The following is a 17999-nucleotide window of genomic DNA, read 5'->3' as shown; positions in this document are numbered from 1 at the left end:
AACATGCCGTTTTGGAACTTTCTTTGTCATAAATGGACTGAAGAAGGATTGTTGCATTTTAAAGCTTTAGCAAAGATTCCGTCATTCACCAATCTCTTCTTAAAAAAGGCTTAGTTTTCCCATGGGCCCTTTACAACAACAACAACAAACATTTGTTTGCATAGTGCTTTTTACAACTAGTGTTGTCTCACAGCAGCTTTACAGAAAAGCAGTTTATAGAAGGAAAACAGCTTATGGAAGGGTTATGAAAAGAATAAAAAGAAAATAAAAATAAAAAGGAGTCCATGTATACACATAAAATGTCACACCATCCTTTGAGACGTGTTCTCTTAGATAAAGAGATGTCTGTTGGTAAAGTATGTCTGTGATTTGATTTGCAGGACAAAGGTTAACTATTTAATCCTTTACATGGCCAGGGCTCGGACCACCACAGACCATATATTGATTAGTTGACTGTTTTCAGCAGTGACACCAACACTGAGGTGGCATATCAGTAGATATGTTTGTCACTGCTGAGAACAGTGTTAGATGTTTAACATGTCTGTGTTGTTTTTAAATGAAGTCATACAAGTGGGAAAAACAAGGTTTATTGCAAAATACTGCATCTGTTGTTTTATTTAAACAATGAAAGAACAGAGTATTAAAAAAAAATTATAATTGCTGATCATTGATTTTGCTCTTTACTCGTGTGCTTACCTTACTATTGTACTGTACTGATGCTGTGTTATGAACAAGAAAAAACATTAGGCTTCATTCACCAACCATTCTTAGTAAGAAATTTCTTCTGAAAACCCACTTATGCAGTTTTTACTAAGATTCTGACATTCACCAGTGTATCTGGGATTTGTTCCAAGGTAAGAACAGAATCTACACACACTCAAGAGCACAAAGGTGAGAACAATCCTGCAGTTTAAGAACACGTCATGAATCTGACGTAGACTTTCTCTTAGGACCTTTCTCAAGTACAAATGTAAAAAAAATCTTAGGAAGATATTGCTGAATGAGGCCCATTGATAGTGAAGGGTATCATTCCATTCAAATATATTTTGGACATTCAGTGCATCTTTCTTCACATATTTATGATCAATTACACATAACATTATGAAACAGAAATAAATAAATACTCCTAAGTAATGATCATGATTTTTCCAGCATTCAAACATAAGAAACAACAGAATTATAGGGCTAAATATGAAAACTAAAAACCATACAGGCACAGATCGATGATCTGTGTGTGCACATGAATGCCTGTGCATGTTCTGGTGTACATGAGTATATACAGTAGTTGTGTATTTCAGGATGTGTTTGTATTTGTGCTTCATACAGACTTGGGGCAATAGTGCAAAACTTCATTAGCTCCCACCAGCATCAAAGTGAGTTTCAATGCATGGCTTTCCATCAAGTATAAGAGTCTGAACAAACCAACTGTGAAGCTACCAGTGGCGAACCGTGACTATAAGAGCTAAGCCTTCAATTCAGCTCATTAACTTCAACATTTGGCACCCATATGGGATTCTAGTAATATTTTAGCACTAAGCAAACAGCAATTCACATTCATTTTTTTGGCTGTTAGATTAAACATGTATATTGAAGTTTGTTAAAAGACTTTCCATGTTTTATCTGAAACTTGTAACAAACATTAATATATATTATACTTTGTATGTAGCAGTTTCACAATGAATCCTTTAGTAAAAATTCTTGGCATAGAGCTGATACTATTTTCCATTTCTAATAATTGACAAACATATTTAGGACTTCCAGGAAACCTGGGATCCACCCTTTCTAAATCGAAATTATATTAGTTGTTAATCTGACAGCACAGACCTTCAGTTAAGCTCCTGAAATCCTAAGCAATGGGAGAACTCGATTAGCCGTATCTGCCTGGATACCACAGAGAAAAAATCCTGATTGGATCATTTTCCATTGGGCGTTTCAAGAAATTAACCCCTTTGTTTCCAGTCAAAATATGAAAATAAAGGTACTACTACAACACTTGTAGAGTTTAAATACAACAAGCATGATGACTGTATTATAAAAAATGAATTAAAAATTACAAACATATTTTTATTTCACAGAAATTATTAGGCCTTCTCAGAAGGCCTAGAAGGCTCTGACGGTTCCCCACTGGAAGCTAAAGTGTATTTTAACGGCAGCTGTATGCTCTAAAGTAATATTTCTATTTAAGATAGAAACAGCTAAAAATCATAGTGGCTATCCGAAATGGAGTTTCCAAATCCAAAGCTCTTGGACAGAGTGTTAAATTGAAGTCTGGATTCACTCCATTCAGTGACGATTTAGGCATTCACACCCAAATCATGGTGTTTTCTGAAGGCTTCTCCTGTGAAACAAAAAGAGGAAACAATAAAAATAATGCCAATCATGATAAACTCACTTACACCCAAGTTCTAGTTTACCGACTATACTAAAAGTTCACCCCTTTCAATCCAGTCTGACACATCTGTAGCAACTGTCTATTAATGAGGACAATCTTTTTGATGCACTTCCATGTACTTAGAAAAAAACAGAACACTGACTGACTCAAAACACACAACAGAAGCCAATAGTCAGTTGCTGAATTGTCAGTAAATGCGTATTTTTGAGATATAAATCCAGAATTGGAAAGCTGAAACCAATGGCTCATTTTAGTGAGGTTCAAGTCAATGGGTTTTCAGACAAAGGAAATACATCCTAATTACTCTCCACTGTAATCACTGGTATGATAAAGATGCAGCAGACAGAGATTAGCTGGGAAAACACTGTTGTATTTCTTCAAATACTTGACAGGATCATCCAGTTTTGCTCAGTATAGAAAAATCAGAAAGACTTAATGAAAGGGCAGCATTCATAAGGCTATATGATGCCTACTTAAGCCTTTCATGACAACTGACATTTTGAAAGGCTTATTCCAATAAGCATCAGAAGTCATAAAGGCTGCTTTTGTCAATTTTGCTGTCATTTAGCTCAGTAAGCTTGACAACTGATGCTTACTTGATTAAGCCTTTATACAGATCTATATAGGTTTCTTTCAGTCTTCATGAAAGGTTTACGTAGATGTTATGTATTCTTATGAAAGTGTTACTGAAAAAACGATAAAAAAGGAGATGCAGAATAAACAGTCATTTATACCCTCTGCTGCTGAATGTAGACTACAGCATCATGGACTGTGACAAAGATGTGCTGTGGGTTCATGTAGTTCATCAGGCCACTTGATGTGAGAATCTTCAACACACTCTCTATAAAAACAAAAGATCTCTTCATTAAAGGGTTTCATTCTGTGAAATTCCATTTTTGAGTTGGTTATAATTAAGAATTCTGACCAGTGGATAGGTTTCTTTAATTTAAACACGTTATGTGAAACAATTTGCATAAACATAAGACTTACCATTGCAATTTGCTAAGTGTATCCTCACTCCCATCTTCTGACATTCAACACACATCTATAAAAGGCAAAATTCACAGTCAGCTGTTTGCAAAAGACAAAGGTAATGAAGATAAGATGGCTCAGCTTACCTGTATGAATAGCTTGGCCCCTGCAACATCCACAAAAATAACACTGCTGCAATCGATTAGTACTGCCTGGACTTCATTCTCAGACATTTCTGCAATGACACAAATCAATGCCACTTTTTTTTTTGTTTTCAGATATTCAATTTTGATTTTCAAACCAAAAGTTACATCAGTCATTCCTTACATTAAAGATCATTTTTTTCTCACCTGATTTGAAAAAGTCAGAATTCTCAGAGGAAAATGATGTGTTTGCTACTTCTCTTTCCTGAAAATCAGATAAATAATAAAGTAAGTTTTGTGGCTAGTTGTGATTAGTAATTTAATCGAGTGCAGTGATTGATATCTCACCACTGTACTGATGGCTTCTCTCTCTCTCTTTTCCAGGGCCTTCCTGGCCTTCTCGCGGCACCGGATACGCTCAGGGGTGAGGCCCAGCAGCTGGTTCACATCTGCCTTAAAGAAACTGCGATTGCCATAGTAGATAGGCCCATTGTAGGTCAGGATCTTCACTCCAGGGACTTCATAACACTAGAGCACAAGACAGGATGAGCATAAATACCTGAAAACTACCTCTGATCATTACTAGGTCTTTGAGCTGGACAAAATACCTTATTGTGATCATACTGCTTTACTTAGTGATCACAATATGCCTAGCAATATTCTAAAATTACACTGGATTATGTGAATGTCTTTATTCTTCCAAACTCTTGGTTTTCTAAAAATGAACAAACAACATATTGTGCAGTCCTACTAGAACTAGAAATTTATATAGATTCATATGCAGTACTGTGCAAAAGTCAGAGACCAAACTTTACAATATTTTATGTGTCCACTTATTGCCTTTTTTACAGCGTCCATTCTTTTTGTAAGACTTGCCTTCAGCTTTTCAAAGAAATCTCTAAAGCTCAGTCTTAGAAGTTGGTTGCATTCTTGGTTTCTCACGATTCTAATAATTTCAATTACAAATTTATACTCATCAGTTCACAAAACCTTACTCCAGATGTCCAGTTTTTGTGTTCTAGCGCAAATTTTCTTCTGTTTTGTCTGTTTCTTTTTCTCAGTTACAGCTTCTTGAGAGCTTCACATCCTTTCAGACTCACAGCGTTAAGCTGTCTTCTTACAGTGGAAGGATGAAATGGAACACCAGTTTTGGAAACTCTTGTTTTTCCACTTATTTTCCTTAGACTTCCCCCTTCCTTATGCAAGTGGATTATCTTCTATCTAAGAAATATCTCATGAAAAATGAATGACGTACATAATGTTTTATCTTGAAAAAAAAAACAAGAGCAAATATAAGTGATTTTTGTGTCAACAGGTTTTTAGACTGTTTGGAAATTAATTTTGCACAGTACTGTAATTTATTTGCATATAATCTGTTCTATATTTTAAGTATAAAGGTAGGAAAGATTGAAAAGATTGCTAGCATGATTTTATGATGTTGCATCACCTTATTGTGGTTGTCGATGGGCCTGTAGATCTCTGTATTGGATGCCCTGCCCAGAACTGAGCAGCCAGCCCTGCAGAAATGAGAAAAGAGTTTTTAAAGTGTTCCTGTACATATTTATGTCTCAACTTTATTTGCCCTCTTCTTATGGGGAACCTTATGGGGAATTGATACATCCTCCAGGAGAGAGATGTTTTGGAACAGGGGGTTCTGTAAGGGATACTTCACAGTTCACAGTTTTTTTCCATACTGCCCCTGAGCTTTGGAAAGCATAATTAGAGGATATAGTAAACATGATTATTGTAGCTGATAAATGCACAAATCTAATTAGGTAGTTTCAGTCTCTATTTACACAGGCAATTATATTACTGTATGTGCTCGATGTTTACTTTCAATGGGGCTGCTCCAGTTGGAGAGCTTATTCTATCCTTCCCTGATGCCTAGAGTGATAACAACTCATCTGTGAGTAGTACAGACTCATTCGGTCAGTGACCGAAAGGTCTTTTTTTGGCGCTTTAGAAAAATGGCAACAGTGCAGACATTCCTATTGTTAATTGTTGTGCTACCTCTGCGTGCGACAAACAACAGTCATCATGGAGAAAACCACTCCAATGGCCAGACCCAGGTCCACATTGAGCACCACCACGGACAGCCAGGTCACTAGCCACACCATCTGTACACAACATTTCAAATACACTTCATTTAAATGTTCACTGATATTAATATCCAGAATATTAAACATAAGGTTGCACACTAATGGTGCAATACTTACAAAGTCAATCCTGCTAACTCTCCAAAGGTCTGGAAGATCCTGGAACTGGAGGAACATTTGCCTCAAGCTGGTCACATTTATACATGCAAGGACAGCCTATTGGAGAGAAAAACACAATATATCTGCTGCTACAGTTGAGCTTAAACTGATGTATAATTTCGTACATACGGTTCCGTGCAGACCCTTACCTTGGGTAAGAAGTAGAACAGAGGACCGATGAGCAGTAGCACCACCAGCACCACCAGACTTGTAAACAGGCCTGAAAGCTAGCAGATTTAACAAATGAACAGACTTAAGCCTTAATCAAGTTGGATTAGTATTACCTGGGGAGGTAACTTAATAACAAAACTGAAATAGACATTGTTCAATGTATGGTGTGATTTATCACAGCAAATAATATAATATTGATCCAAATTCTGTAATGAAGTATAATGTGAACTTTACATCACCTTACCCTATATCTGGCATTTACCAACTGAGCAAGCTTCTATTGTTATTTAATAATTTATAATGATAAGTGTTAAATGTCATTTATGCAGAATATGACATTCAGCATCCTTTGTCAGACTGAAAATCTACATTATAATCTTTCAAACTATGTATGTGTGTAGTTAATTAGTTGGTGATGTTCTGTTTCTGTGGCCTAGAATTAGGTGCATTTTTTCCTGTTGTGTACAAATAACTATAGATCAGAGCACAAATTTACGGACATTACACAGATCATTTATGTTATATGAACTAGTCTGTCTAATCCAACACATTACATTACAGTACCTCCCCTGGTTCAATGAATCACTTTTAGAGATTAATTGCAATAGCTGCCCTACAGGTAAAAAGTGAGAAGGGAAAAATATGCAAATGGGACCTCATCGAGCATCATGATATGACCACACTAGATGAGGTATCATATGCTACCTGTGTGTATCCCCCAGCACTCTCCAGAATGTTAGTGGTTGCCAGTGTGGCTGAACTGGGAAAGCAGGTAAAGAGAGAAGACACTGTGTTGGAAATCCCATGTGCCAGCAACTCCTGCAATAAATTAGAGAAAATGTGAAAAAATCTTTTTTTTAGTTATAAACATGCAGCAACAAGGGTGTGCTTTACCTTGAAATATTGGCACAAAGGCAGTTAATCAGCACACCAGTGGCAATATCTCACAGTATTGCATGACCTTGAGTGTATACTGTAATTACACCATGGTTTTATAAATGTCATTTATTATTAGATTTAGAGACAATGACATAAAATCAACAAATGAAAGTACATTTTAAAAATAATAATAAAAATAGTCCATATGCTGGCTGCCATTCTCATGAATGCCTCTCAGCCAATCACCTTGCTAGGTCGGAAATAACTATTATAATTATAATCTGCTCCATGGACAAAAAATAGTCACATGCATCATTTCTTCTTTAATACTTTACACATCCCCATGCCTTGAAGACAGCACCAATCCTATCAGAAGTACACCAGTTTCTTGAGAGATCATGTCCATTTTAGCTCACTCTTCCACTAACGGTGCTTCATGTCTGAGCAGAACACAACATCAGCACCCCCACATCCCTGGATGCCAACTGTAGGGCATATATATCTAAATCTGTGTGGTTCTACAGATATTATTAAACACACTTTGAATGACCAGCAAAATCACGAGATCTCAATCCCAGTTCTCAGTCAGAAACTGCAAGTGAAATGCTAAAATAGGCACACACAGGAACTCCAACTAAAACGTGCACCCAGTTAGTGGAAGAACAGTGTAATCCTTACCAGACAGGACTAACACTGTTGTTAAGGCAAGGGGATGCATAACAATTTTTATCCAGGGTCATTATATTACACATAATTATGTTTATTTTATTATATGGCATTATATCATATATAATGAAGAATTTTAGAAAAGCTTTACCTGATTAGGGTGAATAGAATAGCCATGCTTATCAGCATATATCATTGCTAGTGACACAGACACAGCATAGCCTACAAACGTGATGGCAACTGTGTCACCAGCTATATCTGGCACTGTCTGCAAAGCAGGCAACCGAGGCCGAGGGAAACTGCAAAACAACGTGTAAGTCATAGTGTTGATGTTACAACTCCCCATGATTGCCATCAATGTTGTAAAGTAATTTCAGATATAAAAGAACAATGAAAATTTAGAAATAACAGTTACCCTGCTGGAATATGACCCACTATCTGTACATCGTATGTGGAATCGAGAGAGGTGGCATAAGCAACTCCTGTGGCAATTATTACCTACAGGACAGACAAAAAGAATATGAGCAGAGCAAATGGCACAACCGGGTTTTGAAGTAAACCAAACATTACAAGAAAAGATGAATGAGAAAGTAGAATGTTTTTATCGCATTCTTAAAAATAAAGGTCCTTAAATGGTTCTTGGTTTGGACATATGGTGCCAGGGGATCCTTGAAATGTTATAAAATCTTTACATTACATAAAGGATCTCAGAGGATCCACATACCTAATTTACTAAATTGTTTATTTAAAGAACCATCCAATTAAATGTTCTTCAGAGAAGAAAAATGGTTATTTTATGGCAGATGTCACCAATACTGGTCCTGGACATCTGCCTTCCTGTGGACAATAGTTCAAAGCACAACCTGCCACACCTGCTACAGCTAATTAACTTCTTCAGAAGACTTTGATTGGCTGGATCAGATGCATTAGTGCAGGCATGGGAAAAGGGCAGCATATTAGCTGCAGGTTAGAACTGAACTCTGCAGGAAACAGATCTCCAGGAGTCCATAGTCCTTTTTTGTCATTTTTATTTGTAATAATGTATTCTAGATTTTGTATGAGGGGGAATGGCTTACTGTGAGAATCTCCACAGGAATGGGTGTGCGCAGGCGCTGTCGAAAGCGTGTGTTCACTTCTTTAATTGGAATGAGCACAGCTAGGCACAGGAGAGAGATCAGCAGCTCAGCCAGGTTAGTGTGGGGTAGGTTCTCCAACACTGAGGCCAGAGTCTGTGGAACATGGTTAACAAGACACCCTTTTACAGGCATGACTGTATTTAACTTCATTGAAAATTGACAGCATAAATAAAATTCAGAGAATTATTTCAGTTCAATACTTAGTTGCTATCAAAAGCGACAGAAATTGTCCAAAATAAAAACTCACAAAGGCACGTGTAGATTCACTGGTGGTTTTGAATAGTTAATAAAATGGATATATTTGCGTTGTGACACCTGGTTCACATCACCACCACTGTAAACATATCCAAGTTGGTAAATTTTGTCTTCAATTAAACATCAAACAACTCTAAATTAATTTGTTTAAATCTCAAAAACTGAATAATGCAGAAATATTTAAAAAAGTGATGAAATTCCCCTTTATGTTAGAGAATTTCCTAAATTTAGATTTATCCTCCTCCTTATAGTTCTTCCATGTAATTTTATGTTCTGTGTTATAATGTCTTTCCGAAGCATCTAACCTTAAAGAGAGAGAAGGTGCCCGTGTAGCGAGGAAGCCGTAATCCCAGCATGCTCTGCAGCTGCGAGATAGTCACATGAAAGGCGGCTGCACTGGTGAAGGCCTTAACAATGGGCTCGGATAGGTATGTGGAAAGGAAGCCCAACTGCAGACCAAACATGCAGAGCTGGGGACGAAAGCCATAAACATAGGCGGCAGACTGTCATTACGCAAGGGCATATTTCTGAGCCCCCCCACAATCGAGCTCAGCCTATAACACATACAGTATACAACTGAAATGTTTTCACACTGCTTGTGTCACATGTTGAGCTGTTTTCTTACCATCATCACTCCTGAAAGAAACGCTATAGCCGACGCCACCCCAATCCTCTGTGCTTCCAGCTCCCCAGCTTCTATGCTACTGGAGTTCAGAGCAGGAGGAGTGGGCACCAGCTGCTCGACCACCGAGCCAGTCATCAGACTCACCACAGCAAAAGTACCTGTGCAATTTTAAAAATGAAGAAGTCTTTGTAAAACTAGAAGTAATCTGGATTTTTTTAAAAAATTATAGTGCAGTACTAGTATCCAGTCATCTTATATTTATTCATATAAATGAATTAATATTAATTTTACCATATTAACAGTAAATAACAGTTAAAATAACAACTGTTTGAGTTTACAGTCAACTGAGCCCTCACTCACTACTGTGATGTTTGCTGTATGCTGCACAGTATATGTGGAATTACAGTAATCTTACAGTAATCTGTACATATTTACATATCAACTGTAATAGTAATGCAACTCAGTTCCTACTAGTTTACTGTACATTTACATTTGAAATAATGTAGTGCAAGTCTTACAAATGACAGCACAGCTACTTCAATTACAAGATCTAAAAAAATGTATAGTCTACAGTGTATAGACATCTACACATATATGTATATAATATATAGACTGTATATAATATAACACAAACATTTGGGCAGCCCTGGTCAAATTACATGTTTTTGTTGATTGGGAAGGGAAAATAAGTTTAGACATCCTCTACAGAGAACAAATGTCTGCACATCTAAATGCAAAATTACTGTTTATTTCACTAATTTAACATACTGGGGAAAAAAAATAAAACATGAAATGTGTCCTGTGCAAAAGTTATGTTAAACATATACATAGAAATTGTGAACTACAAAAAATGTATTTTTACTTAAAAAAACAACAAAACATGTCATTTGACCAAGGCTGCTTAAACTTCTACATATGTCTGCAAACAAAACTCTGAATTACTTGATGTACATGATCTGCTGTACTCTGGTGCAGTTCTGACTCTCACTTGTTGATGTCACTTCTTACAATAGTGATTACCCTGTTATGATCTCATTAATTGGACTTGTGATTTGTTACATGAGACTCTAAACTGACAATTTTTGTAGATGACAATGCACTATAAAATAAATACATAAAAAAAAACAGTGAAAAGGTTAAAAGTTCATATTGACAGAAAAAACTACTGTACTGTACTGATAAAGAGTTACCTGTGGAGACATGGCGTCCCGTCCCGAAGAGCATGTAGAGCACCACAGGGAAGAATGATGTGTAAAGGCCATAGATTGGAGCCACTGATGTCAACAACGCAAAAGCCATTCCTGAAAAAAAAAAAATCACACCGTGAGACTTTACTCACCTGACTGGAATAAGAGTAATATCACAGGTATAGGACATGCTGATCCACATCAAATGTGTTCACTCTATTTAAGATGATTATAAAGTACACAAAAGTACATCCAATGATGAAGCCAACCTAAAAGATGTCAAATCCATAGTGCAGCGAAAGAACTGCAACAGAAATCTTTAGCCTGTGTAATAATGTTAAACACAGACACAAGACTCTGCACTGTAAAAAGAGATGAACAACTGACATGGACAATTTTCATACAGACTGCAGTTCCTACTGTCTTGTCAACACATGACTGCATCTTCAATTGACTTAATTACTTGGCTTAATCATACATTCATACTAATGAAGTTTTCTGTGTAGTTATTGCCATGTTACCTCACCAAATGCACGTTTCAAAAAGCAATTGAACATCAAATACCTCTAAAGGTAAACTTAACTTATAGGGCTACTATTGCTGGACTGAATGCAAAACTCAACATTAAGTAAGCAGTCTAGGAAAGGTGTTCTTCTATTTACAGGTAACAAAGTAATAAAAAGGGGAGTGAGGTGCAGAAGTTTAAGCCAATCACCAGAGGACTGTAGAGTAGTCTAAGCGCATCCTCAACTCTTATTACTTCAGTGAAAAAATGCACAGAGTGAAACAGAACTGCACACTGGAAAAAAAGGTACTAAACTCACTCTAATCCATTGAAATTATATTTTCTAAGTTGTATTGACTCCACACACTCCGTCTCGTCTGCAGGCTTTTTATTTATTGTTCTGTTTTAAAACATTAGATTAGGAAAAGGTACAAATACATACTTTTCACCTGAAAAAGTATTTAGGGTTCACAATTGGGTTGAGGGAACCTCAACCACCTTTGAGGGAACATTTACATTGTTTGTACCTTGATGAATGAAGAAGAATGTACCTGCACAGAACCTTTATTTATAACAGTGCAGTGGAACTTAGTACATCCAGCATCTATCAGCATAGGAACTGAAGTTTGTTAGGAGCTTTATAAGATAAAGGACTTTTATTTTACACCAAAATATTCCTCTCATTTTGGTCTAAAATTAAATGCTAGCTAAAGCTGTTGGGGCAACTCAGTTGGGCAAGAAGTTGGGGCAACTCAGACCAGGTTTACTGAATTTACAATTAAGCAGAAGAATTGATATATATATTTTTTTTGTTTGTTTGTTTGTTTTGTTTTGTTTTGTTTTGTTTTTGTTTTGTTTTTGTTTTTTTGTTAAAGTTTTCCATTTTAATGACTCAAACTGAAAGAAAAGTCTCCTCACAACATACTTGGGTGTATATAAAACGATTCAAATACGCAGAAAATTGCAAACACAACAAAATATTAACGTTACCTCAGCACACATATCTGAGCGAATGGAAGCAGTATCACTCTGCCTTAGCTAACGGCTAAGCTACGCTACTCCAGCCGGTGGATGATAACCGCGTTGGGATTTCGAGCCATGTAACACTCAACCTACAACAAAGGCAGCAAAAGTGGCTTTACCTTGGGGAATGTGGAGTATACCAACGGTCAACCCCGCCACAGTATCTCCTAAAATCCATTTCCTGAGTCTGTATTTTGGCAGCCAGCTGAAAATGGGCACTCGTTCTTTCAACAGGTGAAGGCACGTCTCCCGGGAACACCTGCACGGTTTGGAAAGCGTCTCTCTGAGGCGAGTTTTTCCACTCGGCTTAGCCTCCGTACCGAAGGTTTGCCTGAAACGGTCCTCTGTGTATATATTCCTGTACACAGCCACAGATGTGCTCATTGTGTCCCCTTAAAAAAATGCCTCGTTGCGTTGAAATGACTGTATATCCAGAGTGTGGAGGCTTCAGAGCAGTAAGGATGTGCTACCTGGCCATTCATATATAGCTGTCAGAAGTCTGACATCAGGAACCATTGTGTTTTCCTATCAGATGCCTGGAGCCAATTGACAGGAGGCTTTTTTTCTGTAACTGAGAAGAACTACTTTGTGGAGCCTTTTTTACATCCTAGTTTTGGCAGAGACCCCATAAAGGTGTACTTGTCCAGTGCTGATGGATGGGAACAATCTTCTGGGTCCTACTGCGAAAGGGTTCTTACAAGGCAAACAATGAAAGTGACATGCATATTCAGTCCTCATCTTCAACACATGCAGACACATACACACACACACAACCCTCCCCAGTCCTGGTAGCCCTTAACTCTTCAGTGACCTTCAGTGAAGGAGTGTACAATGTATACCTCTGTGCAAGACCCAGGGATCAAAGTGCTATTGTTTACAGGGTGAAGGTGTAACCGCAAACCATGACTGTTTAGTGGCGGTTAGAGTTGGTCATTTCCTGCAGGGATAGATTGCGGTCTGGTTTTTCAATATGCTGTTCAGAACCAAAGCAGCCTTGGGAGATGTAATCATATATGTTGGCTTTGCCTCGCTGATCAAACTGCAACTTGTCTCTGATGAGTCTGTCAGTAGAAAAAGCAGTGGAGCTGATGCTTTAGTTCAGGTACAGGCAAGATAAGAGGTCACCAGTTTCTCTGATTTTTAGAGTAGTTTTAAACTTAAAACGCTTTTTCAGAGTAGCCATATGCAATTTGCTTTAGAGGTTCTTTAGCTGAGCTTTGCATTTTTTCTTCCATAACGTTGATGAAATATATTTCCAGTTACAAAACTGGATTTTTGTCTTCGTAGATGAGCAAGCAAGTGTTCTCATTGTGTTAAAATGCTCATTTTTCCTTGTGGCAGTTTTCCTTTGACATTGCGAAAGATGCAGTCTGGTTTGTCTGTCTTGTTGAGAGGTGTGAATTGTTTTCACAGCAGGAGGTAATCACGCCTCCACCTCCCTCATTGCTCTCTAGCAGCTCAACATAGAGTCACATCATTTGATAAGAGTTCAGACAAAAATATTTTATTATATTAATGCAAAATAACAAAATTAATATCAATTCGGCCAGTGAAAGTAGTGGCCCTGCAGTTGGAGGCTATCTCCAACAAACCTAACATCTCGTCAGCAATACATTCAGAAATTTTGGCTGTATCCCTTTTAACTAATTAAAGTAGTTATGACACATGCATGACCAAGGTAAAATGTATCAGAAGCAACAACAGCACTGAGAAATCATGTTATTAATGGTAAAGAGTAGATTAAACAGAAGAAACAGCAGATGTTACATTGATCTCAAAGGATAAAAAGAATACACCAGCATTTTTTAACTTAATCTCCATGTGCTGTATCTGTTTTATGCAGGGGATTAATGTAGACAATAATGTTGGTACTTAGAAACAGAACAGAAATGACCTGCTGACTCAAAACTCACTTAAATTAGAAGATAGTAGGCCATTAATTCAGCATCTGCCCATTAATTTCGATTATAATAGTGTTTAGAATATTTTTTTCTTCTTATTTTATTGATCAGAGGGAAACATTGAAATTATTGTGTATAGTAACTGACTGTATGCCACATATGTGGCAGAAAGGGACTGGTTGAAAAAAACTGTATTCTTTATAGTGGAATTCCACCAGTATTTTTAAAAAAATTGCATCATCAAATGGATAGATATAAGCAAAATCATTCAGAGTGGTTTGGTGTGAAATGCTCCGTTCTAGATAAACTGAGTCTGAATTATCCACAACAGTAGTAATAGGAACGAGACATCAGAAGCATTTAATATGTCTAAAAGTTACTTTACTGGAAACTATTACATGAATGGTCTAAAGCCTCAGACATTGTTTTATGCTAGTCTTGAAAAGGTTTTGTCCTAAAACGCATTTTTTAAAATACTTTCAAAGCAGAGAGGTTCATCTGGGGCATTTTTGGATATACTACTGTTTTACTATTATCAGCAGTACATATTTAGCGAGGTCAGACCACAGCTTCAACATTTTGTGTTAGTTTGAGGGAAGAATGGTTGAGGAAGGGGGTAGAACTCTGAGAAATTGGGCTGGAGTTCTGGGTGGCTCACATTGATTGAAATAATTGTTCATTCAAAGTATTTATTTAGGTTGAATAAAACTAGTTAATTTACTTGTTTCCACACAAGCCATTTTTACAGTTTGTAGCTAGAAGGCTGGACACCCCCCTCCACCCCACTAGCACTAGTCTCCAAGCAGTGTGCCAAAGTGACATAAAACTGGAGTCTCTGTTAAACTCATTATCAGAGCAAATTCAAAAGAACTTGATAAACTCTAATGGTACAGTGTGTCCGACCTTACTGATGACAGTTTGTCCTTCTGCGTTTAAGCTATAGCGTGAACGTGATGGAGCTCACTGCAACTCTGACTCGGCCAACAAATCCAGCGGTCTGTATAATCTGCCTCTAAACAATGCCCACAAATGTGCTGGAGATACCATCTCACAGGCCAACCCAGTAAGAAACAAAGAGTGACTCAATGTGAATGAAAGGCTTGTTTGGTTAATAGCCCAACATTAGGCCTCATGAATGAACTCCTCCCAAATATTATTATTATGTGGTTAGGGCTCCGTGCAGGAGGCCACACTTTCAGCCTCAAACAGTCATGCCTGGCATCTCCTCTGCTGTCCTTCAGAGCAACCCACTAGGGCTGGGTGATATAGTAATATCATACTATTATCACAATATGACATTCATAGGACTGTGGAGTTTGATAAAATTTATAATTACTATGTTCTGGTTAACAGTGTAGTGTTCAAAATCAAGTTGATGGTACTCTGACTTATAATAGGGAGAATAGAGTCTCTGTCATTTCCACTCCAGGCCCGGAACACCTGTTATAGCACTATGTGACTTTAGAGGAGCGGGCACGAAACCTCTCACAAGAATTGTATAACGCTTTACAACACCATATTACTTAACAACAACTTAGCATCAGCTAGCTATTAGAAGTAGCTATATGTAGCATTAAAAATGTAGCATTAAAAACTATTAAAATATCAGAAATCACTATTTTTGCAAACTTTTTATTTAGTTTTAATTGACCTAAATAGCAAAGCTGACAGAAGTAACTATTTATTACTAATTCTTGTATGGATATCACTCAGTCCTAATTCTTGATTTTTATTCTATTATCAGATACGCTACAGAACTGTACAGAGAAAACAACGCGGAGGTTGGCAGAAGTTATAACAGAGACTGGAGCTGGTTGTCAGAAGGGTAGGTGGTCACACTGTTAATATCTACACTTACTGAGGATGCAGACATAAAATGTTCAGGTCAAGACTACAAAAGTATGGTAATGAGAACATTGTTTCACCTTCATTTTTTCGCTGTGTTTATGTACATACTTGTTCTAACTTTGAGATTTTAAAATTGAAACATATCCATATGCATAAGAGGTCAAAACTTTATTTTGATGTTATATCTGTTGGTATTAGCAACCCCAGGTGCTGTTATAAACCTTTGCAAATCTTGCAAATCACAAGTAAATTGTCAACTGTTTACCTGGTTTTATGGTCTCTCACCAAAAGAAACATGAACACCTGCTTACCTGCTTAAGCATTAGCTCACAATGTTAAAGTTCATCAGGTGTGGTGTGAAGAGAAAAAGCACCTGCTGAATTACAGGCTTTTAAAACAGCACTCTTTTTCAATAAGAAATCCAGAAACAATAGGCCTCATTATACCACTAATTAAAAAAAATAAAATAAATGAAAGCATTGCTGAATATTTTTTTTTTTTTAAAGTGAGACAAAATTCCTTGTGTAACAGGTTGTCACATGTCCATCTCTTTAGTAATTAATAAATTAAACAAATGAAAGCAACATCATGTAAGAATTTTATCTTGAAATAACAGCTTTATAATCGTTTTGTGAGTTCAGACCATGCCTTCAACATGTGGTGATAGTATGAGGAAGAATTGATTGAGAGAGGGGGGGGGAACTCTGAGAACTTGGGCTGGAGTTCTGGGCGGCTTCTGCCTGTAGCTAGAAGGCCAGATCCCCCCTCATAGCTGTAGTAGGCCTGATGCAGGACTGAGGAATGGGGAGGAGATGGGGTGGCAGTGGGGATTGCGAACACGTCGTCACGGGAACGGAAGGTGAGGATGTGAATTTATAGGGCGTTAGATTGAAAGAAGGAGGGGTTTCAGCCATGCTCCTCCCCTCAAACTTCAGTTATAACATAGCTACATTTTGATGGCATCTTGGCTTATAATATGGAGAATGGTGTCTCTGCTGTTGCCACTCCAGGCCTGGATTGCCTGCTATAGCACTTTGTAACTTTAGAGCGGGCACGAAATTTCTTGCGAGAACTGCGTAAAACTTTATGGCACCAAGTCACATGACAACAACTCAGCATCAGCTAGCTATAAGACGTAGCTCGCTATTTCCAGCATGGACATCAAAGCAGAGGCTGCGAAGAGACTGTAGAAGAGGTTGTGGGAGGAAGCAAAGAAAAAAAAAGTGAGTATGACCGAGCAAGAGACTGATGAGAGACTGGTTGATGAGAGCTAAAAGAGATAAAAGAATGTAAGACAGTCTCACGGTTAACTGGAGAACAACAGCAGAGTTTAAGGTTACATTCCTGCCAGTGTTATTTATGAAAGATGTGACATAGCCTGTAACTCTATTTGTGTCATCTCTGCCTCATTTTGCAACCAAAAGTGATTTAATCTCAGTCCCGTTTCAGGTTAGCTTGAAGAAATAAATTCATCTCTAACAGCAAAATGTTTGGTCAGTCTTTGTCAATCTCACACCACATCAAAAGTTTGCAACATCCTGGAATAAAATCCTGTAATATTACTCCACCTTGTAAGTTGACATGGTTCTTTCCCTTCTGATGTTGTCTTTGCCGATGTTGTATTGAATTCCATCTCACCGGCAGAATCCGACTGCCCTTCATGTGCATGCGTGTCATGCAGGCATATGGACACTACAGATTAGGTAGATTTACACATAGAAGTAACTGAAATTGCAAGTGTAATCTGTAGCGTCTATATGCCTGCATGACAGGTGTGCACATGAAGGGGGAGTCGGATTCTGTATCCTTCAGCTTGTCAACAAATGTATGTGTACGGTCGTCCATGAGGGGGGCTCATAATACGATTTGTATTCATGACAGTGACGTAAAAGAGAAATAAACTGTACGGGGACCCCAAGAGCAAAAATAGCACTTCTCATAATGCTACTTTAAGCATTAGCACTGAAAAAAGTTAAGACATTTTAAAGATATTTTTGTTCTGTAAACCAGTTGTGTAGAATCTATGCAGAAGTATAGATAA

At 37.5% G+C, this 17999-nt stretch overlaps 1 protein-coding gene across 1 annotated transcript; it reads right to left on the bottom strand.

The window, feature by feature from the left end:
- Positions 1–958: 958 nt before the first annotated feature.
- Positions 959–12972, bottom strand: slc26a10 (solute carrier family 26 member 10). The gene is made up of 18 exons (XM_036592360.1): positions 12329–12972; positions 10685–10795; positions 9495–9652; positions 9175–9339; positions 8555–8707; positions 7894–7976; positions 7630–7777; positions 6639–6752; positions 5912–5989; positions 5724–5819; positions 5518–5624; positions 4955–5024; positions 3856–4035; positions 3715–3772; positions 3511–3599; positions 3383–3437; positions 3127–3233; positions 959–2338 (listed from the first exon to the last, which is right to left on the bottom strand). The coding sequence occupies exons 1-18, from the start codon at positions 12591–12593 to the stop codon at positions 2303–2305; spliced, it is 2073 nt and encodes a 690-aa protein (XP_036448253.1). The 5' UTR covers positions 12594–12972; the 3' UTR covers positions 959–2302.
- Between the last annotated feature and the right edge of the window lie 5027 nt (positions 12973–17999).

The sequence above is a fragment of the Colossoma macropomum genome, unplaced genomic scaffold (genome assembly GCF_904425465.1).
Source record: "Colossoma macropomum unplaced genomic scaffold, Colossoma_macropomum, whole genome shotgun sequence".
Lineage (NCBI taxonomy): Eukaryota > Metazoa > Chordata > Actinopteri > Characiformes > Serrasalmidae > Colossoma > Colossoma macropomum.
Note: the sequence above shows the minus strand (reverse complement) of the source record. Positions and strands in the feature narration are given on the sequence as shown.